Source organism: Sylvia atricapilla, chromosome 9 (genome assembly GCF_009819655.1).
Source record: "Sylvia atricapilla isolate bSylAtr1 chromosome 9, bSylAtr1.pri, whole genome shotgun sequence".
NCBI classification, from domain to species: Eukaryota; Metazoa; Chordata; class Aves; order Passeriformes; family Sylviidae; genus Sylvia; species Sylvia atricapilla.
The window spans coordinates 2290838-2315480 of NC_089148.1; the positions used below are offsets into that span (position 1 = coordinate 2290838).

General features: G+C 38.9%; 1 protein-coding gene across 2 annotated transcripts in view; it reads right to left on the reverse strand.

The window, feature by feature from the left end:
• Positions 1 to 3640: 3640 nt before the first annotated feature.
• Positions 3641 to 24643, reverse strand: part of NR5A2 (nuclear receptor subfamily 5 group A member 2) — an 88331-nt gene continuing 67328 nt past the window's right edge. For both annotated transcript variants that reach the window (XM_066324611.1, XM_066324610.1), the window contains one exon: positions 3641 to 6858. In XM_066324611.1, coding sequence (XP_066180708.1) covers positions 6611 to 6858 — 248 coding nt within the window. In that variant the 3' untranslated portion in view covers positions 3641 to 6610. The remainder of the gene's footprint in view (positions 6859 to 24643) is intronic.

Below are 24643 nucleotides of genomic sequence, written 5' to 3' on the forward strand. Positions count from 1 at the left end.
AATTAAAGTGGAAATGGGGCAGAGGGAACCTGAGTGGTACAGAAGGAGTGGGAACACAACAGAAGAGTCCTGTGAAGAACGAGGGCTCTCACTGGGAGGTGTGAGGGACATCAGCTGGGTTTTCAGTAACACAAGTGTGCCGAGGAGGGACACCGACACAAAGCAAGAAACAAAAACTGTGAGATGTGTCCCAGCCTCACTTTCTCAGGTTCAGCACCACTGAACTTCAGTATCTGAGGTTCTGTGTGTAAAAGCATGCTGGACTCAGGGGGAGTTTGCAACTGCAAATCCAGGAATTGTGGGACTCATAGGAAAGTGATTTTAGGAAGAGCGGAACATTGCTGTGGAATACTTAAACTGAATTCGTGAATTGAAAAAACAATTTGACACAGTTTGTTGGGCAGCTGTAGTGTTTGATTCTAAATAAAAGCATACTCCAATAATAAGCTTCTGTTTTCACAGCATGAGTTGAATTAATTGATTAAATAAATTCAATCAATTATTCCACGTCATGCATTTTATCTGAAATTTATATACAATGAAAAATAAAACAAAATTTATTAAATGAAAATTAAAACCAGTATGGTTTACTGTGGCAAGTCCTTAAAATACACATATGATAATTTATTCAGGCCTTGTTAATACTTCAAAGCAATTATAATAATCCAGCATTATTTTCTCTTTTAGATTAAAAGTGGATCGAGATTAAATATTTATGAAACATAAATATCCTCATGTCTCCTCCATATCCGTGTGCTTCATTTTCTATTTTACTTTTGGAACTGTTCCTCCCCCTTTATCTCTTTTGCTCTCTGCTATATTTTATGGACTGATCATAATAGACATTTACAATACTCTGTATTTTTTACTGTTGAGTTGAAACACAGACAGTCCTGCAGACCTTCTCTTAATGTACAGTGCCTTGGTATAGGAAGCAGAGCTCTCTGCAGAATTCTCTTCTTTGATACATGTTGGTCGAGATCAAGTTGTAAAGAGCAGGACAGCTGTCGTGATGTAATGCAAGGGTATAAACACCAGAGTATTGATTTGCAATGTCAGTGCCTCACTTCTCTGCTATTCTGCACCAACACTCTCCTGCTTACACGAGCGGGAAGACACCGCTGTGAAACAGGAATTGAGCTGTGCGTACAGCTGAAACTCCGTGTCCCCCCACGGAGCCGTGCCTCATAAAATATTTGATATAGGAACAGAAGTACTGGATGCTTGAGCGTGCTTTAGGAATTCCCAGAGGTGGCATGTGGGCTGTGTGCACACGTCTGTAGGCATGCCAGCAGCTGCGGAATGGCTGTCAGCATTTTCTGTTGTACAAACAGGAGCTTGTTTGGGGTCCTTACCACAAACACGCTGTATTCCCTCTGCTGCAGAGTCCCTGCTTTGCTCGGTAATTGCAACTGACAGCCTGGGTTGGTGGGATCCAGCAAACGTTCAGCAGCATCAGTGGCAGGGTGATTGACGTGAGCACAGCGAGGCTCTTGCTCTGTGAACGTTCTGCTCTGCAGCAGCGTGATGAGCAGTCAGTGTTACTGGAAGCATTCTGACATGCTACACCTCAACCTGAGAGGCGTTTCACCCATTTACACCCTGATCCCCAACACAGGGAGGGCAAGATGTCAGTGGACACAATTGTGACTCCAGTGTTTGGTTTGGCCTCTGTTTTATCAGCAATTAATGGTGAACCCTGCCGTCCTTGCTGAGGCAGGGCAGCAGTGGTCTAGGCCTCTATCAATACAGACAGCATCAGAAGCTTGTGCTCCACCACTTTTCTTACCTCAAGTCTGAATTGTCCCCTGGGGCACACACAGGATGTTCACAGCAGTTAATGTAGGACTCAGAGAAGTTACAGTGAAATGGAAATGGGTCAGGACCTTCCCAGGTCCTGAGTTTTCCAATGGTGAAAACTCACCTAGTATTGCAAGTCCAAGCTTGCGTGCCAGACTTCAAACCTGTCAGTGAAACAGAGAGCATTTTGTTATGTATTGGAGCAAAACTAGAGGTTTGCGAAGTGTGTTTGATGCAGAGAATCTACATCTTGTCCCACCAATGGGTGCCAGACCAGAACTGTATCTATCAAGTAGCTTCTAGTGCTGCTGCCTTCTGCTGAGATCCACTGGCATCAGAGTAGACACCAGCTCTGTACTGCAGCCAAGTTCCCTTTTATCTTTATCATTTAGAAAAGATTTTTCTGTGGACAAGTTGCCCTTAGAAAATGGATCTTTTTTCTACTCAAGTGCAACTGAATTTGCTTGACTGTCGCAGAAGTATTTGGGCTCATGCCAGTATTATAGTATAATACAGTTCTAGGATCCGCCCCTAAAAATTTATCTGCAACTTTCTTGGTTTGCTGTTAGATAATGCAGTTTACTATTCCAAATTCTGACAGATGTAGCTATATAGAATTTCCCTGGAAGAAAACCAGCAACTCTGTAAAGAGAACGTAAAAATATTGTTAAAGCTCTTGTGATGTATTTAGACTGTGGGCTTCAATGTAGGGGTTAATAGAGTGTTGTTCAGTATTCCAGGAAATTGTCAAGATCACCAAGTATTGTACTGACTTGACCTGTGTTACATTGAACTCACTCTTTCCATGTTTCCAATAAAAACATACAGCAGATTGTTCCAGAAGCAGTGTCAAACTGAGTTAAAAATAAATCCCCTCATACTTTAAACATGTAGCGCGTATACTAAATATATTGCACCAAAATATATCTCTTGTAAGGAAAACTAGCTGAAATACATTAACCCTGAAATCTCCCCTGGGTCCTCTGCAAAACCATGGGTTTCAGTTACGATTCCTAAAAGTTAAAATAATCCTCATTTGTAAGCCACCAAACCCTCTGCGTTTTACTCTGCTTTTATTGCAACACTAAACCAAGATTTGTTTCATTCAAGTGCGGGATTTGTAAATAACTAATTATAGCCCTGCTTTTTCCCTTGAAGCATTAGCATTTGGCACCTGAGAGAACAGCCCTGTTTCAGCTACCAGACAGTTGAGGCGAGGCACTGGACTCAGCCTCAGAACAGTAGGGTACAGCTGACAAGCTCTCTTGGACCACTTCACCTCCTGCTCTCAGAACAGCAATCAAATGAGCCAGAGGGCAACTTTAGGAAAATATTTTTCTCTAGTAGCAGTAACATCTGTCTCCTTGGCAGCCTGCACTGGCAGTTGTGTTGGAAGCTGTGGGTTTGCCCCTGGCCCTGCCATGTATTTACATTGCTGAGAGGTTATCCTGAGCTCTGCTGGATCCTGTTACCTGATTTTCTTTTGTTCTGTCATTTTCTCTCCCTGATGCTTTGGCTGCTTAACTCTTTATGGGTGCATGTAAAGTGAAAATTACCTGTGCAGTGTGAGATCAAAGGTATTAATTTCAAAGTATTAAGTGGTAAATTTCTTTCTAATTAGAGATTCATCTTTTCTGATCTGTTTTAGCTGTATTCACTTGGCTTCAGCTTAGGTAATGTCACCATTGGTGTCTGATACTCTTGTGTCTTCCACTGGTGTCAAATGCTCTTTGGTGCTTATATTTCTCCCGCATTTTACTCTCCTCTTTTGATTACCTGATTTTTCACTGATGCTTCATTTCAGTGGAATGATGGTATTATAAAGACAATTATAAAGTAATCAGCACGGGCATATCAATATTTATTGAAATACTGAAAAAAAAAATAATTCCATTGGTGATGAGAAACTCTTGGCAAGAACTGACATGACAATATGTATTTCACTGATACAGTAAGAGAACTTCAACTTCAACAAGTAACTCACTGCACATTCTAAGAGTTGCATGGATTTAAATCCAAGGCAGCTGCAGAACATCTGTAATACAAATAGTCAGACTTTACAGATTGTCTGTTTACAAACACAGAACAACTATAATAAACCAGCCAAAGCCAAACCTTCTGAATTTTAGTCTGCTTTTACTAATATATCCTGTAATCAATAAGGCAGTCAGAAGAAAATGCTTGCTTACAAAGTAGTTAACAATTAACGTGAGCGGGTTCTTTTTGTGATTTGTTTTCTTTTGTTCGTGTACTTTGGGCAATACCATGGGATTCTTGGAACCCCGGACATGGGCAAATATATGTTCGATTATCTGAGACCATTTCCATTAACCTAAATTGTTCCTTTCTTCTACATTCTTATTTTAATTCTTCCATCCTGTATAAGGATAATGGCGATGTGAAGAGTTAGCAATATTTTTTCAGCTTTTCCCTTAATATTCAGTGAGGTTCACTGTAGCATTTCAAGAGGAAAAAAAAAAGAGGAAATACAGAATGCAAACACTTGAATTAATGCTTTGCTTTTCTTTCAAAAAGGGAAGAATGACCACACTTATTTTGTTTGTGTATTTCACAGCCACCATCAATCGGCACCCGCACTTTACTGTTAATTTCGTTTGTTTGAGGGAGAACACTGGTATTTAAATAATGCTTCCGTCTGCCCTGGGGGATGCTGAGGGGCTGTGCTTGGCGTGCTCGAGGTCTGTACGTGTGTGCTGTGGTACAAGACAGGCATGTAGGAGTTGCAGACACTTGGCTTTGCTGTGTTGGTACCCTATGCATGGACAGAATATTAGAGCTGATTAATACAGGCAATTAAAAGAGTGTGCTTCGTACTAATGCAGATGTAATAACTGATGTCTTTGGTATACAATGTATGAGTGGTTGGACAAGAGTGAGAGAAATGCACCTTTTCAAGTTCACGTGAAACAGAAAAAGTTATAACTCACATAATTTACAATAGATTTAAATAAACTACATTTAGGATTATGAAGATTTACAGACATTTAATCAAGTGAATGATTTTAATTTGTAAAGACCCTTCTGTGTCCCTGAACTATGTTCCACTAACTTGAAGACATGCTACAGTAAACACATATATTTGGCTTCTTCATTCTGGCTATATCTTATATAAAGATGAAACCAAAGAACAATAAATTAGCATCATAATTGTCTACAGTGAAAACTATCATATACAATATAAATAAACTATTCAAAAGCCAGCAATCTTCATGAAAAAAATTAAAGTATTAGGATTTTATACAGTTTCTACAAGTGATTGTGCAGCCGATAATCTCAAAAATTAAAGTCAAAATGAAATACCCCTATTGATTTTAGTGTCTCACGACATACAGTAATTAAGTACTGGTAAAATAATTACCAATTTAAAAGAAATAATAAGGAAATCACTGCTCTGCAATTTTATCACAGTTTTTTCCCCACAGGACCTAAAGAATGTAAACACTATGTTTTTGTTAATGTTAGAGATTAATACTTTATTTTGAAATGTATGTTGATCTACACCTGCGCAGTTACCTTTAAGGGTAATGAAATAAGGCAAGACTTATAAATGTGGCACTACATGTTAATACTGATATCTTCATTTGGACAGAGAGAGAAGTGTTTGTTCTTTTCTAATATTTGTTCTGCAGCAGACTTTGGCCTACGTAGACACAGCAGTATCACTCTTCTTTCTTGCAAAAAATCAGTGTATTACCTAACTTTAAAAACAGGAAGTTTTGTTAGATAAAACATGTTTGAGTAGAAATTTAGTTAACAAATTACTGGCAGTTTTTAAGATGATTTCCTAATTAGCTCCATGGCGTCACCCGGTCGTAAAATTCTCTTGACACTTCTTTTATCACAAAATTATTTGAAAAATTCTTTTAGGTTTTTTTTTTTAATATTAGTATTCGGTGTCTTTATTTCTGTTTTCTCCTCAAAGAAAGTGTTGTTTGGGATAGCTAAAACACTTCCATTTCCTTTATTTGGAAACAGCCATAAATATATAGTGGAGCCATCTTTAGCTGCTGCCCTGGTTGAGGATGCAGTTGAATTGGCTAATTTACTTTGGACTATTTCCTTAGCTACTGAACAGCTGTCTGATAAGAGCAGTAGAAGAGGGATACTGCCAGGTAGAACAACATGGACACGTGACAAAACAAACTTCAGAAGACAGTTAGGAACGCCAAGCTAACTGGACACCAGACTCTTCCTAGGAGCAGTTTGCAGGCCCAGCTCTGAGGGTTTGGTGGCCACAGCACACAGCACGTGGCCTAGGCCAGCTCTCTCTTAACAGCTTGTTCAACGGATGCCACATCATTTAGCACAGAAGAAGTAAGTGTTGGGTCCTTGTAAGAGTGACAGAAGATGCTGCAGATGCAGTTTTGCATCTGTTGTAACTGTTTTATGAGTCCTTCTATGCAGTGAAGGAATTTAGTGCACTCAAATTCCTCACCGTCTTAGCTCAACAATACGGATCAGGTTTTTTTCACCTAGGTTTTTTCGTGTTGGCAATCGGCAGAGTTAAATATACAAGGATCATTCTGTCCTTTTTCATGTTGACATTGGTGATGGTTTCCACTTGGTAAGTTCACTCCAGTATAAAGTCCTATATGGATTCCTTTGGGGATGTGTAGCATATGATTCACAGTTTGCAATACAAATACCCTGATACATCACTTATTTACTATTAGTATTTGATTATTATACCATTTTGCAAAGTCTTAAAACCACGTTTTAATTAGTGTTGCTTGGAGCAGTTCAGAATAATTTCTTTTTCCTTGAAAGCAGAAGCTCTAATGGGTATAATTTATGCTCTCTTTGCATGCAGCATCTCAATGAGAAGGTTATTACACGGCACATCCCCGTTCAGGTGTTTGTAGTAGAGGTATTCTTCGGCCTGCATACTGATGGCCCGGATTTCTGGTAGTCGCAGGAGAAGCTGCCCAAATTTGTCTGTTTGCTGTGGGTAATTACACATTGTGTAGTCCAGCAGAGCAGCATTCACTTGTTCCTGAACACCTTCCACAAGCTGGAAGTTCTCGAGATTTTTGACATCTGAATGATAACAAAAAAAAAAAAAAAAAGGTAACAATTCAGTTGCATTTTAATTCCTGTTTAGGAAGTCAGTGTTTCACTTAATGGATGTATTTTTTTGCCTCCTGACAAAAGCATACTTTACAAGCTGCTGAATATTCAGTGAACCCTTCTGCCAACTTTCCTGGGAAAATGATCACAAAAGAGCTTTAGTGAAGTGTCTTGTTGAAATTCTGCATATACCTCAAATCAATTAGACACCAATGGAGTCTGAGCAAGGTCAGCTCTTTTCATAGCTAACAAAAAGAAAGGTTGAGGATTCCTAAAGTAGAAGACCATAATATATTGCTAGCAAATGAGTCCCAAGAGGAAGCCCTATCTTTAACCTACTATGTTACACAATTCATATAATTCTGTATTAATTTTTCTGACCCAAGGTGAAATCTGTGTCCAGGGTATGATGTAGTTAATTCTAATAAAAAGTGACAGCGTTCTTGTTTCTGTTTGACATTTTCTAAATGATTCTGAAAGCCTTTGACTTGTCTAGCCTATGTTAATGAACCATCTGGTACACTCCAGTGACTGCCAAAATAATATTCCCTACTAGAAACTCTCTAAAATATATATTTCACTGACTAATGATCTTTATAAAATGAAATCATTGTCCTTTGGGTGGAATACTAGATAAGAATGGCGCCCTTTAACCTGCATATGGTTTCTGAAATCCAACACTGATTTTTTTTTTTTTTTCTGGTATTGGACAAGGGGGCATTTACATCAGCACGGCAGGTACAGTTTGTTCACTCTGCCTCTGTTTGATTATCTCCTGTTCCTATACAGCAAGTTCAAGCTCTGGAAATGCTGGTCAGAGATAAATGCCAGCATATTATCTCCTCATTGTTTGCTCCCTTGTGTAAAAACCACTTGGATGGAATTGTCTTTTAACATGTCTAGTGAATGCAGAAGTTATTCTAAAGCTTGCAAATTAGAGTGCTGCTCTAATGCAGGAAGAGAGAACTGATTAAAGTGCACTTGCTGGGAGAGCTTGCTTTGGTTGTGTTTGATCATTTTAACCATCAGTAGTGTACTTTAGCACTTTCTTGTAAGGCTAAAGCATGGTGCTGCTGGGCACAACTATACTGCTAAATCACTTTGTATAAAGACAAATCTGTTCGCCTGTGGATATTCTTGGAGCCTAGGAGATTGAGAATTTGGCAGAATTTGGTTCATTGTAAATACCAGCCTTTGATTGTGGGGAAATGAGTGTTTTCCTTTGCAAAATAGGAACACACATTGGTCACCTGATCCATGAGGAGCCTGTGTAAATTGGGTCTCACTGCAGCTTTTCCTAGAAGTGCTTTAAGCAGAGCAAATAGTGGTTCCTGCACATAACTCAGTGCTGGAACATGAGGGAAATGGTTGCAGGAGGCAAACATTGGTTTTGGATGGGAACGATGCCGTGGGTCCTGGTGGCAGCGCACACAGCCTCCAGAGCCCGAGCTGCAGGCTTTGGGCAGGAGCCCCTCCGGAATGTGCTGGCTGCTGGCTGCACCTTGGGTTCCCTCTTAAATGAGCCGGGGCCAGTGTTTCCTGCTGGGCTTGTTATTGCCTGCCTCTTTCCTGTCCCAGTTTCACTGTGGAAATGAAGCCTGTGACTCTCCTGGGCTTGTGCGGCTTGTTTGGGAACCGGGGACATAACATCCACCAGAATTGTGCTACTTGACTTAAGGAACTCACCCTTAATATTTAAATTGTGACGGCTGTCCAACAAGAATCATCTGAACTTTACGTTATCCCAAGTGAAGAGGACTGGAAACTTCAAAGCTGCTATGCCTGGTCCCTTAGCTATTCAACTCATTTATCCAAAGTCTTTTTGCCAGTATCTCTGGAGATCTTTGGATAATCATGTTTTCCTGTATTACACTGGACATTTTCTCACCAAAAATATAGCTGTTTATTATTTTATGTACCTACAGAAAACTCCCAAGGTATTTTGTAGCTAGTGTAACCTGGTTTAAAAAATTGGGTGTTCTAAGCATATTTTTATAAAATTAAGAAAGAAACGGTATCAGCTATCAGAATTAATTTAAATAGGTTGTTTCAGATGCAAAATATAATCATGAATGAATTGCTAGAACATAGAAACTCTTACAGAAAACAGGGACTATGCTGGAGTTTAAACTGTTACACAGCAAGGTAAAACATATGATGATTTCAGAATCAGTATTTGGAACTATTTTTCCTTTGTAAAACTAGCTTTAAAAGTCAGGAAGTTTTACAAACTCTTAGCTGATCCTACCCCCTTTAAATTCAAAGGGCATCTTCCTGTTGCTGTCTGTCTTTTTTCAGCCATACAGTTTACGGGATTGTGCTGGCTTTTTGGAAAACCAGGTCCGTTATTATTTTTACCGCCTGCTTAAATGCTATTGCATAGATTATATATCTATTGAAAAATCACAATCTCCTTCCTCATCTCAGTGGACAGTTCCTTCAACACTCACATGTGGCAGCATAAACGCTGCAGCCAGGATGGAAAAACAAGTCCAAATGGATACTAACAGCAAACCAAAAGTAGTTCTTGGCTCCTATGCCCCATTCATACTACATGTGGCATAGGATGTGCATGTACATTAAAATACTTTTATAATGTACTTTTATATACTTTTAAAATACTTTAAAAGTCTTTCCTCTAAACAAATTTTTGCGATTTCTGGTGAGGGTCAGTGCTTGTAAACAAGATGTTCTTATTTAACCAGTGAAAAAATGTAGTTTTTCCCTGACTTTCTATACTGAATCAGAGACAGTCCAAGTAATCATAGTTTAGTACATCACTACACAATTAATCTGTGTGTAGATCTCCCCAGGACTGCAATTATAACAGCAGGGAGATAGGGGCAACCTGATCTGGGGTGAGTCTCCATGAAGTGACCGAGATCTCTGCATATGACTTTTGATACGTGTTCTTATCTCCTATACATTAACAGTGAATGTTGCAGTAAAGCAAATGAGACAATCTTAACAGAGAGGAGTCAAAGGACATGTGCTGGGAGCTCTGTGGAAAGCTCCACTGTTATCTCTCAAGCTCTCCTGGGATATTTATGTATTGTCAAAAATAGGTTTGCTGAACCCGTAATTGCTATAAAAATTATGGAGTTTTTTGAAAGAGAATAATGAACTCTAGCTCTGCTAAAGATGAGTAATAACAAAGGAAAACATGTGAATATTAAGTAATTTCCAGTAACTTCAAGTTATGCAGGTAGAACAAGAAACGGTACAGCTTTCACTGGTGGTACTTAGTGTTAGCTGTTAATGATACAAATAAGATTAAATAATAAATTTGGGGTTTAAAGTAGGTGGTTTTTCTGTGGTTTGAATTTGGTTTTGTGCTTGGTCTTTATCATGTAACTGTGGTTAAACAGATTCAGTTTTACAAGTGTTTCCTTTGACTGCTAAGGAGTTAACTTAGTGAGACACCAAGCAGTTCTGGGGTAACTGCTGAAGGCAGTCGTGTACAATGAGCATGAAATCTGCTGCTGATGTGTACAGCACGGCACATGCTTATGCTTTCACATAATTCCTCATTCCTGTGTTTTTTTTTTTTTTTTTTTTTAACTAGAATGTCTCATCAATCTTTACATCAGTTAGTAACAATTTAAAGTACACATGTTGAAGCGTAACGCAAGAAATCATTTTCTGAAGTTTAGATGGTTGTAAATTAAATGAGTAGGAGTAGGTTCCCCCCTCCCACCCACACACCCTTTAAATCCTAGCAGCTAGAAAAAGTGTTTTGTGTTGCTACAGTAAGTATCAGTCTCTTAGCTCTTCTACTTTATTCACTCAGGGACTAATTACCAACTTTTTACATGAAACAGCCTTACTGTGAGCTCACAGTGGGGCGCGCATCTTTTCTATCCTTATTGAAAAGTAAACCCTTAGGTCTTCTGGAATATATTATATGTTTTACAAGAAATAGCAATTGCTTTTCTGTCAAACAAAGAATTTTTGTTCTCTATAGCTTACTTTTGACGATTAAGACAAAAACAGTATTATAGTGTGTCAGGATCTGCTCTGCAGTCACAGTAAAGTTCCGCCAGTATTCCCAGATATCCCCCTATTTTGATTATTTTCTACATCTGCCATAAAATCGTGCATTAAGCTGAAACTGCATACAACATTCAGCCCAAGGAGAACACTTTTGCATATTTTCCCCCAAAATGGGTCTGGTCTTTAGAGGGGAAAAATATTTAGGTTTCAGAGAGATTTTCTCCCTCTCATATTCCAAACATGAAATACTGAAAATTTGGGGATGTACTAATCTATAGAGAATTTCCTTTGGTCAGGGAATTTTGAAAAGAAAAATGAAACAGAATGAGAGATTTAACTTTGAAAAACAGTAACTCTTTGGGAGCAGTAAATATTTCCCAGAGAAAGCTGGATACATTTTGCTGCTTGTGTCTTTTATTTGATGCTGTTTCTACATGAAGCAGTGAAGAGGTGTGAACACAGCTCAGCCGCCTCTCTGCGTTTTGTACCGTTGCAAGGACAAAATAAGATTTTAGGGCTCTCCACGGGAAAGAGAATTTCTCCCTTTCACAAGGCTGCTTCCAGACCCATGGAGACTCCAGGCACTAGGGCTTGTTACCAGCCCTGGCCTGAGCTTCCTCACCCAGAGGGGGCTGATGAACCCCGTATTTAAGGACTTCATGGAAGCCCAATGTCTCTAACACTTGGCAGCTCTTTGGAACGACTGATTAGCTCTCTGATAAACTGTTGTATCTTCCAAACTCTGCTGAGGGTGGTTTTGGCCAGGATGGCCTTTGGACTTGCCCTGTGGGAGGTTTGCCTGGTTCCTTCCTGCCATGCTGCAGGGCTTAAGAAGCAGCATCGCCTCTGCCTGGAAACATTCTGTTTTATCAGGGAAAGTGGCAGCGTGCCTCCTCACATGGCCGAGCTCCTCAGCAGCGGCTTTAGTGCGAGGCCAATTCCCATCTGAGCTTCCAGATGGAATATGTTAGTTCTGATGAAAGTGTTTAACCCAAAATAGTTCAAAGAAGGGGAATTAACCAGGACTGAGGTGATGTTACCGAACCTCCCTCCATTTGAACAGTTTTGTACTATTTTTTTTTTCCTAGTTTCTGCTAGCCCTGCAAAATCTGTGTGTTACAGGACTTAAAACACAGGTAAGATTTTCGACACCTGCTAAAATTTTTTTGAAGGCGAGTGTAGTAATGGTTGATAAAGTGCCAATCCCTGAAAATTACCCACAATTCTCCTTCATTGAAACTAAGGGCAACAGCAGCAGTTCCATATAGCACATCTGTCACGAAGGCAGATGCATGCCATTCTATAGCTAAGCCTTCTTGACAGACAAAATGCCGTAATGAAGGAAGATTTATGGTAAAGATAAGCTCCTTACTGCAAAATTCCCCTCAATTTTATTACTGCAGGACTGTGCTGAATATTATTCACTTAGAAGTCATGGGAAACAATTCTTGATAGATGTTTGTTAATCAGTGATAAGCTGCATATATTTAGCACTTTTCAAACCTTGAAAAACCTCAGCACCATAAGAACAAAAAGCACTTTTCTTAAGACTCCCAAGTCCAAACTGAATGTGTAGAAAACTTTTCCTGTCTTTAGGATTCTTTTTTGGCAGTGGCTGAGCTGTCTGTAACAGTGCAACAGTCGATCTCTGACTATTTATTAGGGTCATAAAGTAATTTTCATTTTCAGTTGAACGTAACATCTGATAAAAGGCACATTGTTTTGAAAATCTTAGTTAAATTCTTCTATTCATTCCCAAGTATTGGGCAAGACTGTATATATTTTAAAATGAGAATAAGATGCTTATGAGAACAAACTGTATTTCTTAGTCTGGATCCTATTTCACTCCCTCTGTTTTCAGTCTTGATGGACTTTTGGTTTCTTTCAGAACAACTCAGACTCAACTAAAACATTTTCATATTGCTTTATAGTGGTAAGCTTCTTTCTAATGCTATTAAAAATATTGAAGTCTATTTTTCTGTTCTAAAAGGATTGTAAAATGATGGATTCATACTGAGAAGCTCCTAATGTCTGTTAAAAATCATGCTTATTGATTTTGTGAGTAATTTTATAATTGCTTTTGCCACTGTTAGCTCTGCAGTGGGAAGACAGTCATGGGGAAATGAGGTGGATTCCTCTCCTTGTGTGACTGTGGAAGTAGGTTACTGTATTTCAGTTGTTTCTTTTCTTACCGTCCCAGTAAAGACAAAGGGCAAAGCTTAATTTGATTTCTTGAATCTTTATGACTGGTGTAATTACTGAGTCATCGTTCAGGAAAATAAACCAGCTTGACTTTCAGCAGCTCAGGCTGCATTTACTCTCTTGGAAGTTAAACAAACAAACAAAATCTCCACTCACTTCTTGTCCTGACACCCCAGGAACCAACATCCTTATTACTTGCACATGAGGCATATGTGATATGGTTGTTATTGAAACATAATAAAACAAGATCCTGCCAGGCATCTGATGGAAGAGCTGCTCACAGATCCTGTCCCAAAGTCCACAGCCAGCTACACCCTTAAATACAAAGTCCAGGGTTTCTCACTGCAGCTTGGGAGGGAAAAATCCATCCAGGTGCACCCACAAAGCCAGGGGTGGTAGATCCACACAGCCAGAGGTGTGGGCAGCCAGTGGGGATGAAACTGTGGCCCAGCCCAGAAGATGTGGGGACAGACCACAGACAGACCCCAAGCAGCGGTCCCACTGCTGGCACTTCCTCTTTGCCAGGCTCAAACTCCACTACCACCTCGCTTTCTTTCAGTTTGTAAAGCCCCCTCCCTGCCTGCAGCTCTGTCCCTCCTGCAGTCCCAGCCCTGCCCTGTGCTCAGCAGTGAAATGTGCTGCTTGTCTCCTGCTCCTCCTGGACGGAGGGCAGCCCATCCATGGCCCAAAGGTTTATTCTGTAGGTATTTTAATCCATGCTTAAGCATTCACTGATAGGATTATGTTCCACATAAAAGAGTAGCTGCTGCTTTCTTTGAAGACATGACAGAGGAATAGGAATTTGGAGAGCAGTTGCTCTCTTGTGTCTTCAAGGAAATTCCTCAAACAATTGGAGTCTCTCACCATGTCAATGGGTGGTCTCTGCTATTGCTTGCTACAGGCTGTTCTCAGTGAAAGTGTGCTCCAGTCTTCAGGATGAAGCTCTGCTGGTGCACTGAAAAAATTAACCCTATGTGATTAAGCCCAAATTTACTGCCTGCATTTATAGGCTGGTGGGAAGGGAACCTTCCTGGGCTGATGTGGCTTTCTGGTTCCTGCTTCTAGGCTTGTTTGTGTATTTGATCTAGTGACCACTTAAGGTAAATGACAGATCAATGCTAGAAAAAAAGTCTCAATCTATGTCTCTCTTTTCTGGGAAAAACCATGTAACCATTGTCTTGTGGAGGCATGCTCATATTTGTACTGTGAGCACATGTTGCTAAACTAGGGCAGAAATGATTTAGTGAAGGTCTCACAGATAAACTGAGAAAGAAAATGAGTCAAAACTCATTTTTTTCTGAACTCCTCCCCTCATCCCAGGGTCGTATTATATGTTTGGCCTATAAATGTTTGTCCTTGAATAGTCAGTTGGAATGACAGTTAATACCAAAACTACTGTTCTAATTGTCATGCCATCACCAAGCTTTTATATACATATACATATACATATACATATACATATACATATACATATACATATACATGTATGTATATGCTTACATGCAGGCAAATCTGCAGCCAGAGCACTAGTGTCACAGTATCAAATTTCATAAAAGCAGAAATTAGGCTTCTGGTAAGTTAAAAAAATTACACTCAATAGGAAATTTCTTGAACCAAAGAGTTTCCCCAGGTAATTTCTGCAGCATGATTTTAATCTTCAATAGCACACGGAGTTGTTGGTGTTTTAAGAGAATTATCTGTCAATGCCTGCAATTTGTAGGGTGTGAATAGTTTAAGATTTCATAAATATTTATGAAGTTCCTGGGAATGGTGATAGGACATCATATGAAGTCCTTGAAGTTAGGAACTGAGGCAGAAAGGGCGTTATATGCAAATCACAATAATAGTGTGGTATAGTTTTAAGGGGAGCAAAAAACAATCTATTATTTAGTGAGAAGAAGCTGAATATTTAGAAAATAAGGAAAGCAAATTTTCAAGAGATTTGCCTTTACCTAGAAAAATTTTGCTTTGCTTTTGCCCAGACATTTGTAACTTTTTTGAATGTTTGCCTTTATTGCTCTCATGAGAAGCTTGCACATTATCTATCCTTTCCCTTTCTATCCCACTCTTGCTACTCAAGTACTGTTTAAAGTAGGAATAATGGAACAGATTAATCTCAGAGGTATTTCTACTGCTGCCACTGGAACTTGACCAAGGGGTGATATAATCCAAAAAGTAGAAATATAAATATTTTCTAGAAAAATATAGGATATAAATTTCTACTGAGGTTAAAACATAGAAATGCAGCTGCCACTGAAACCCTTTTGAGTATCAGGCTCTATCCTTTATAAAGCCCATCTGTCTCTGCAGAGTATAAAAAATACATGATCATAAAAAGCAGTACTCCTTAGGGGAAAAATCTCTCTGTACTAATCTTGTAGTCACTTCACAAAACAGTTTTTAATCCCAAATTTGCATATGATTTTCAGTCAGGAACTTTTGTGGTTTTTGCAAAGTTTTCTTATTCCATTAGAATAAGATATGAGGTACAGTTTGTTCAGGTGGCAAGTCCAGACTATGAATAAACCAACGTTATCATATGAAAGAGAATTAAACAGGCAGATCCAAGTGGGGATATATTAAGCCAAATTTAAGCTCCAGTAGTTGAATTTAGCCTGTACTAGATGTCTGGTTTGCCTCAGGATATATTCAGCTTTCCAGTTAATCGACTGAGGAAAACTGCCTCAGGTATGATAAAATTTACAAGAGAGCTCAGTCGAATAGCTCTTGTTATAAATACTAGCTTAAAGGCATTCTTCTGGTCTTTGGGATCAGAACTGTATTTGCATTTAATTATTATATTTCAAACTTTTTCAACTTGGTTAAAAATATTAGACCAGCCAGTCTGGATTATATCATTATAGTGCTTCCCAGATAATGGTTGAAGTTCATACCAGGTTTTCATTAGTGGGTGAATACTGTTTGGCATTATTCTTTTGTTTAGATCCAAATTCTCACAGGACCAAAAATTATTATAATATATTCTCATTGAGAGAAGGAGAATTAAACAAAAGTGTTTTAGCGATGTGCCAATCTGAGAGGTACAGCACTCTACTATGATTTTCTGTCAACATAATTGACAAATAATTCAGAGTGTTAAGCCTCCTGCACTATTTTCAGGCAAGGCTTAGTTGAGAACTAATTGTCTTTTAGTCATTGATTTCAAAAACCTGTTTTTACTCTTTTCTGAGACTTTTCAAGACATGGTTTTACTAGTTCTATGTGCCAGTACTTGCACTAACAGTTTGGAGGTTTTTTTCACTGAACTAAGTTGCATCAGTGGAAGCTGATTTTAGTTTAGAAAGAACATGAGAAAGACAATCACCTCTGCCTGTGTAACATGTGAGAAGTGGAAATCAGTAACAGAACTATTTTCTGATATAATTGTGCTGAAATAACATAAAATGAAATGCTTTCATTTATTTGCTCAGTACTGAAAGCACTACAGTAGAAACAAATATATGATGCCTGTTATCCAAACCTTTGAATTCTATTATTCTTAAGAGGTGGACTCTACTTTGGGCAGTTATAGTTATTTTCTGTGTAAATGTAGATGCAGACAGCTCACAAGACATTGATGGTACCCTGAAGCTGGTGTTTTTTCAATCCCCTATCAAGTTAGCACTGCCAAAAAACCACGCTGGCTTGAGATGAAAAGAGCCAACAAGTTTGGTAATGTCATATACAGGAGTGTACCAGTCACCAGATCACTACCACACCTGACTGCAGCAGCCCATGAATTTGCTTAAATGTGGAAATGAGTACTGCCAGTATTGCCTTCATGGGCAATAAACACAACTAAGGGAGTTCATTTTCAGCTGCAGTATTTTAGAACATGTTGTTTCTGACATTTGACCTGAGCGGAAGTTGCAAATTTCACTTTTTACTGTCATAGATGTCTGGGCTTAGTTGTGGAAATGGCTTGGCAAATGGGATGACAAAAGCCCAGATAGGGACACCTTTCAGTGCAGCTGCACTGCAGGCATCAGTGCTGCCTGCAGGACACTGGAGAGGCACCCAGTGTGTGTCAGTAGAGCCTTTGGACTATTTTTCCAAAGACTTGGATGTGCCCTTCATGCTTGTTCCTTAAGCTTTTAAACACACAGATATGAAAGCTAAAGAAAATTCATCTGAAAGTCCCTCTGGCAACATGGTTACTCATCAATCAGACAGGGTAGGGACAGAAGGAATAGAGTAAATACTCCTACACCTGGTTTCAAACATGCAGCTCTTAGGAGAGAGAGTTTTATTTTTCAGCTACCTCTGATTTCTTGACAGGAAGTCCTAGTCAGAAAGGACTGGACACTCTCAGTAAGGTACTACCTCAGCATATTTTTAACATTTCAATTGCTCAGTAAGGAACAGCAGCAGAAAAACTCCAGATTTGTGCTCACTGCTTGGCTCAGACTGAAATGTTTTGGTCATATATGGATGAGATGTTTCCATACACAACACAGTCACAGGCTTTAACAGGAGGAGCATGAATTATGGGGCTCCAGATCCCTACTAGCCAAGAAATTGTGCTTTCCTTGGAGCCACAGCAGGCAGTGGGATATGCATTTGGTAGGATACAATTAATGTGCATACATATGTGTATCCTCATGCTTTAGTTTCATGGAAATCCACCTATCTAAGGTACTGAGCATCAATCACAGCATTTGCAGCTGAAATTCACCACAGTCTCAAAATGCCAAAGTTCCCAGTAACCCCTGCAGCAGAGCTGCCCACCCGCCCTGCAGGGACTCCTGCCCAATTGCTGGGGAAATGACCTGAAACACTAAATGGCCCAGGCTCCTTCAAGGCAGTGCACTCACACACTTACTGTTCTTGCCTTTCTTCATTTACATTCTCTAATTGGATGTTAATTTGTTCCCAGAGGCAGGCAAATATTTTTAAAATAAAAATGACACTATTTTTTCCAGACCTTGTGTTGAAAAGCAACTCAGTGCTTTTCCTAGTGCACAGTCTTAGGAGCCTTTCTGAGTGTGTGGTAACACTGTGCTGCCTCTTTCAACTCTATCTATTTGTGTTTAACCCAGAGATTATTGCTCTGTTCACCAGTCAGCTTGCTTTGACTAATAAGATAGACTAGTTCAACAAAGATTAACACAATTCTTACCACTTTTGTTTAACCAAGGGAAGCACAGCCCAGCAATTTATTTTGGTATTAATTTCCCCTGCCAGCCTTATATTAAAAAAAAAAATACACAGGTAGCAGTACAGAAAGTACAAATCAAGCCTGACACTTCGGGGAAAAGAACATCACAGACTGGAAAATTTGACATAGATCCAGTGGTGTCAAAAATCTTAACTATTTGTTGTTTCCAATTCAGACATTCTTCATTTAGACCAAAATAACAGACATCCTCAGTGTACCTTACTGCTGGTGACTATTTAAGTGCTAGGTGCTCTCCCAGCATGGTGCTCTTCATGTGCACAGTAATGAAAGTTCACTATTGATTTTTCTGTAGCTGCTTGTAACTGTTATAGTTGATACATCAATAGAAAAGGAAAGCACAATGTTTCACAGGAGGCAGAAGATCAGAGAATACATGATGCTGTGACAGTAAATCATGGCATAATCTCAAGAGTTGATAGATGGTTACTGCTAACTCGAAACCCACGGCTTTCTCTGAAAAGACTAACCTATAATCGTCCAATATGTTCTAACAGACTGACTGCCCATAATAGTGGTAAAGGACACAACACAATGTTTCGTCTCCAGAATAATGGTGTCCACAAACCAGGTTGTTGTGGTGGAATTCGTTTTGTGTGTTACCACAAAGGAGGGAGAAAGAGTGGTGGGAATGTCATTTAGACTAATAGTTACAGGTGGTAGGAAAAAGATGTATTTTTTTCAGGAAAGAAAAGGAAAAAAAAAAAAAAAAAAAAAAGGAAGAGAAGTTGTCATAAATTTTTAACTTGCAAAAGTCTGCAGTTAGTTGAAAAGGAAATGCAAAAGAGCTGATTATTCTTGAGATCAAAATATTGGAGGTGTTGTGTCAAGAAAGGCAAATGCAGAGAAAATACATTTACTGTAGCTGTTTCCAGTTCTACAACATCCTGAAAGGGAGCCAAAGGCACGTAAGTAATGAAAGCTCTTTTAAGTGTCTGCTTCTCTCTGCTGCATTTTTGAGAGGCACAGCAAATCTCTGAATTTTACAGTACACCTAGTGAATTTTTAACAGGAAAGTTCTTAATTGCTTTGTTCCCTCTTTATTCCCTGGTTCATCTCTGGTGGCTTCATCTATGGTTTTAATTAATTGTGAGGGTCTTTTTTTCCTCTCTCAAAGCAGAAAGGGAGGAAGTAAGAGGTGGCTGGAGCACAGGGTGCAGTCTGGATGACAGTGCTCCTACAGTAACCTCTCACAATGTTCCTCTTTGGAACTTATTCCCATTGTGCAGCATTGCTTTCCAGCACTTCTCCAGGACACGTGAGTTTGATACCTGCCCTTTTCAGCTTTGACTGGTGACTCCATTATCTAAAGACAAATGTGTCCCAAATAGGGTGGTCCTAGACAAGAGGAAAGGACTTTCTCAAGCCACTACCCATCCAACCTGCCTCAACCAGGCTTAGGTGGTAGGTTTTCCCCTGGTGAAAGACTGAATAGTGTTGTCTGTCTTGCCCCAAGCAGTTTGCTAATCTCTGTTACAATTTTTGATTTTGGGGAGGAAAGATGCTGTTGTAGTCTCCTCCCCCATTCTGATGTTGGAATCTTTCTCTTTGCTGAGATGATTCTTTCCTTCACTTGTGCTGCTTCACATACCACCAAGCTGAGGTGTTATGTAATATATTTATAATACACATCAAATCCTCCCAGTACTGAAGATGATACTAAATGTAGGATTTTCTGTATTATCTTTCAATAACCTTATAAAGAAGACTCTTAAACTGCCATTAGGGTGATGTGTAAATTAAATTTTTGCAAGCCACATGGACTGTCTTGGGGTTTACTCTTTCAGTTTGTCCCATGCGGAATGGCTCTGCACAGGACCAGGGCATTGCTAGGAACTCCTGCTCTGAAAGGTTCATCCAGTCTTTCTCGCAGCGTTGCCAGAACCTAGGGAATTGCAATTTTCATCTTCCACCACTTTCCTGCCAGCAGAAATCATTTGAGACATACTCCAAGCCACAAACTTGGGAAAGAATGTTTATACACAGTCCCCTTCTGTCTCCCAGTTCAAGATTCCAGCTGGCCCAAGGCTGGGCAATAAAGTTTGTTTCTGAATTTTCCTTCATTGTTTCATTACTATTTGCTTCTGTTTCCTCCCTTTCCACTTCTGGCTTGACTTTGATCACAGTTCCATGGTTTCTCTTTCCTTTCTGTCCTTTCTCCCCTATTTTCTTGTCTCCTATGTCAAGCTCTCCAGTTTCTCTGTGTTCCTCTGAGCCACACCACTGCTGTCCCTTGTTTTCATCAATCACTCCTGGTTCCTGACCTGCCCAGATATGCTCTTCTCTGCCACTCCTCTCTCATCCCTCTTGCTGATCTTTTTTTTCACCTGTGATTTCTTTGTTCCTTTACAGCTTTCCCCCTCTCTATTTTAATTCCCTTGTTCCTTTAGAGTATTTCACCTCTCTGTTTTAATTCTCTCAGAGACAGACATAGCTGTTGTTTCTCATTCAGTGCTCAGTCTTGCACAAGGAGCAAAGGGGTATGAGAAAGAGGGAAATTTGCCACAGTCTACAGTGCATCTCTGGTAAATGGCCGACATTTCCCATGTATAAACTTTCAGGTAGGAGCCTCTGCAATGTATTTTCTTAACTAGAAATACATAAGGCAGTTTTCTGTCTTATGTGTTCTGGTTTTAAAAGTATTTAATAAGTTGTCTGTTAGTACTGCAAAGTTAATCTCATTCAGTGAAACATGTAAGAATATGATCAAATTAAGACTTAGGGCAATGTTACTGGCTCCAAGATTTGGGACATTCATTCACTTATCTCTATTTTAATATAGAGCCATTTATTCTCATGTTATGCTGAGTAGTTGACTAACAAAAGTAGTCACTGATGTTAAAGATTCATGCCAACAGCAGCTAAAAAGATTCTGTGTAATACTGTATTTCCTTTGTTACCTGTATAATACATTTAAGCTTGCAACTTAAACATCTAAACATGGTAAGGAATTGTAAAAGTATTCTAAAAGTAGAGACACCTATAAATGTGGGTTACGTGCAGGTAATTTTCCCCCCTTATAGGAGGTGTTTAAAAGCCATCCTTACTAGTATTCTATAAACATAATAGGGAAAAAGTGCAGAGCACACTGATTGGGTTATTCTGAAATCCCCACTGTCTCCACACAAAGACAACAGTACAGAATACAAATATTGCTTGATACCCATGTTTCTAATTACTTGCAAGATTTGTATCTAACAAATATATGACCTAATTTTCTCTCAAGCATCTAATCCTATTGTTATTTCAAAACCTTGTTAAATATGCATTTTAGAAAAAAAAAAAAAAAAAGGACATGAAAAGGAAAAGTACTTGCTGAAGATGGTTAATCTTTTTTTCCATGGCTTGCAGCTGTCAGACAAGCAGACAACATAACCAAGTAATGAACAGATTGAATCAAATTCATGCCTCGAATAATGCCATTGTACTCAACAGTTACATGAGGTATGAATTTGCAGCATTCATTGCATTTAATGAAATAAAATCAGGATAAATCAGCAGCAATTATTAACTTTCCTCTATAATTTAGCGTCTTTTATTCAAAAAACTCAATCAGCCATGAAACAGAAGGCTTTCTCTGGGATTCCTGGAAGAATTTTATCATTCACTACTACATGCAGGGCTGAGATGAATGATTAAAATTTTATTTATTAAAAAATATTGGTTTAATTCTGAATTGTTCCTCATAACCCCAGCATTTGTATTTTATTCCTTTTATATTACATGCTTTTTTTTTCCTAAAACCATTGATTGTAGATTTCATTAAGACAGATACCTGGAAGATAGACACTGTCCTACTTTCTTTCATACTACCTGCACTTGTGTGCAACCTGCATAGGAGGATGGACTAAAATCTGTCAGCTCTCTGAAATAGTATTCTCAGGAGCAAAACATTGTTTATCAAAGTCATCACTCTATATATCATTTAGCATCTATGAGAAATTTAAGAACCGATTTTTAATTATTTGGCTTTGCTGTGGGTTTTGACAGGTAAGTGAAATGAATATGTCTTTGTTTATCCATAAAGAAAGAAAAGCCAGGGCAAAAAACCCCCACTTTTTCCTGCACGTGCTAAGCACACTTCTAAAATAGTCCCTCAAAAGATGAATTGTCAAAAATTTTCTTGCAAAGTTTTAGACTCTGAAAATGCAGCAAGGAACTTCTTTCATGCTAAGTGATTTATAAAGGAAAGGATCAAATTTTCTCAAAATTTAATCAAGATATTTTAAATCAGATCCCTCTTAAAATGGTGTTTGTTATTAAATCTGTAGAGATTTCAAACTGTGTTGTTCCAGTCTGCCTCTGCTCTACAAAGTATCTTTAATACTCTGGATTTCACCACTGTTTACAAAGGTAGATAACTACTGCTTTTGTTTACCAGGTTGCATAGTTGAGATATTATTTTAGAGACTTCAAAGTAATGGAGTGAGAAGCAGAATTAGAGACAAAAGGATTGATTTCTCTGCTGAGCAATGCTGCATCCATGAAAGGAGAACGTCCCTCATGAGATTATTCTGAAATGAGGTTTTGTCCATATTCATTTGCTTTACTTTCCCAGAGGGTTAAAGTAGAAAAGTGGAATAGCTCTTCTAGTGGCAGAGTGGAGTAGCCTGACTGCTTTGCCTGAGATCCAGAGAAGGGTTTGATGTTCCAGGAGCAGACTGGCTGTTTAACTGTTCTGCTGGCTTTCATAATCTCTAGTAAGAAATGGACCCCTGGTTTCCAAGGCAGTGTGGAACATGCAGCACTGAGGGACCATGTAAGATTGCTGGTAACTGTTCACATTAAAAGTTACCAAATTTGAATTTTTCAAATGCAGAAATATTTGTAAAACCTGAAAATTAGAAGCCATGATAAATTTCAACTTTTTGACAATTTAAGGACAAGAAAGGACCTCTATAATCATATTTTTTACCTCTTTCAGTCTTCTGCTCACTGCAAGCTATAAGTTTCCATCCAGCAGTTGAGCATCAAGTCTGTAACTTTTGACGGAGCTCTATCATAATAACTTAGAGAAGTGCCATCTTGACTTCAGATTTAAAGAAGCTGAGCTCTCATTATATCCAGAGATGAGATCTTCCAAAAGACAGCAATCTTCACCTTTAAATTGTGTATTTCTAATGCAGTTTATCCCAAACTGCTATTACAGAGCTAACCCTGCAAATGTATTCTCACTGACTTCTGTGGGATGGGCACAGGGGACATTGTTTAGTTGATTAAATTTTTAACAGACAGCACTTTGCTTCAGCAGATCACATCTCAGTGACCGCAGCGTTCCACCCCCTGGCAGTGGATTCCTCATCACACAATTAGGAAATGTTTCCTATTGATAAGTTTGTCACAGGCAAAGGATCATCCTGGCTGAATGTCCTATTCGCCATTTTTTGGGTTCACTCCCAGGCACTCTGCATATGAGACAGTAATTTCAAAAAGTCTGTTTGAAATGCTGCAATAAACTGATCAAGAATTCAAGAGAGCAATTTTTTTTTGTCAGAAATTGGTATGTGGAAAAAGGTACTTAAATAAATCTTGATTTTATCTATTAGTTAGCTGTCAGCTAATAATAAATTATATTTAGTTCCTCCCTTGTTATAAATACATATTGATTAGTTTTAAGCTCTGAACTTCAGAATGAGTTATATCTGGTCATTGCTAAACTGCTCTCTTCACTAAGAAAAATATCCCCAACACCTATTATATTGCACTTAATTAAGACAAGCATCAGCTTTATGTACCTTTATTTGCTTCTGCCAAGTCTCTCTGGTATAAATATTGAGCAGTTGCATCTCTTGAATACTAATCGATCCTTCCTCAATACCAAATGATTACATAAAGTTTAGGAAGTGTTTCTTTGCCAGTATTAGCCTCCAGTGCATACTCTGGTTGGGCGTTAGGGTCGAGACAGGCTGAATTGGACAGGACACAGTAAGTGTTTTCCTAAATTAATTGGACAGGTATACAGAAAGTATTTTTCTAAATTCAGATGTAATGTTGGGAAGCCTGAAAGCTGTGCCAGAGTGCACTCCTCGAGTGCTGGTTTACTGGTGTTTGCCAGGTGCGGTTGTGCAGGCATCCTTGGGTAACAGAATGGATGAATCTAAGAAAACTGCCAAAGGTTAAAATAAAACTGCCTGTTGTGACAGCCCAACACGTGTATTATGAATAACACATATGTAAAAAGACCTATAAAAATAGTTATATATTTATAGACTCCCAAAAGTGAAAACAGTGACCACTTTGAAAAAGGCATTAAGCTCTAAGTACTGTTTATCCCTGTGAGAAGTGGACATATTTGTAATGACAAGTCCATGCCTGGATAAGCTCTCCAGTGGTGACCTGCACTGGCTTGCCAAGGAAGACTGTCATGTAATACTCCTCACTTCA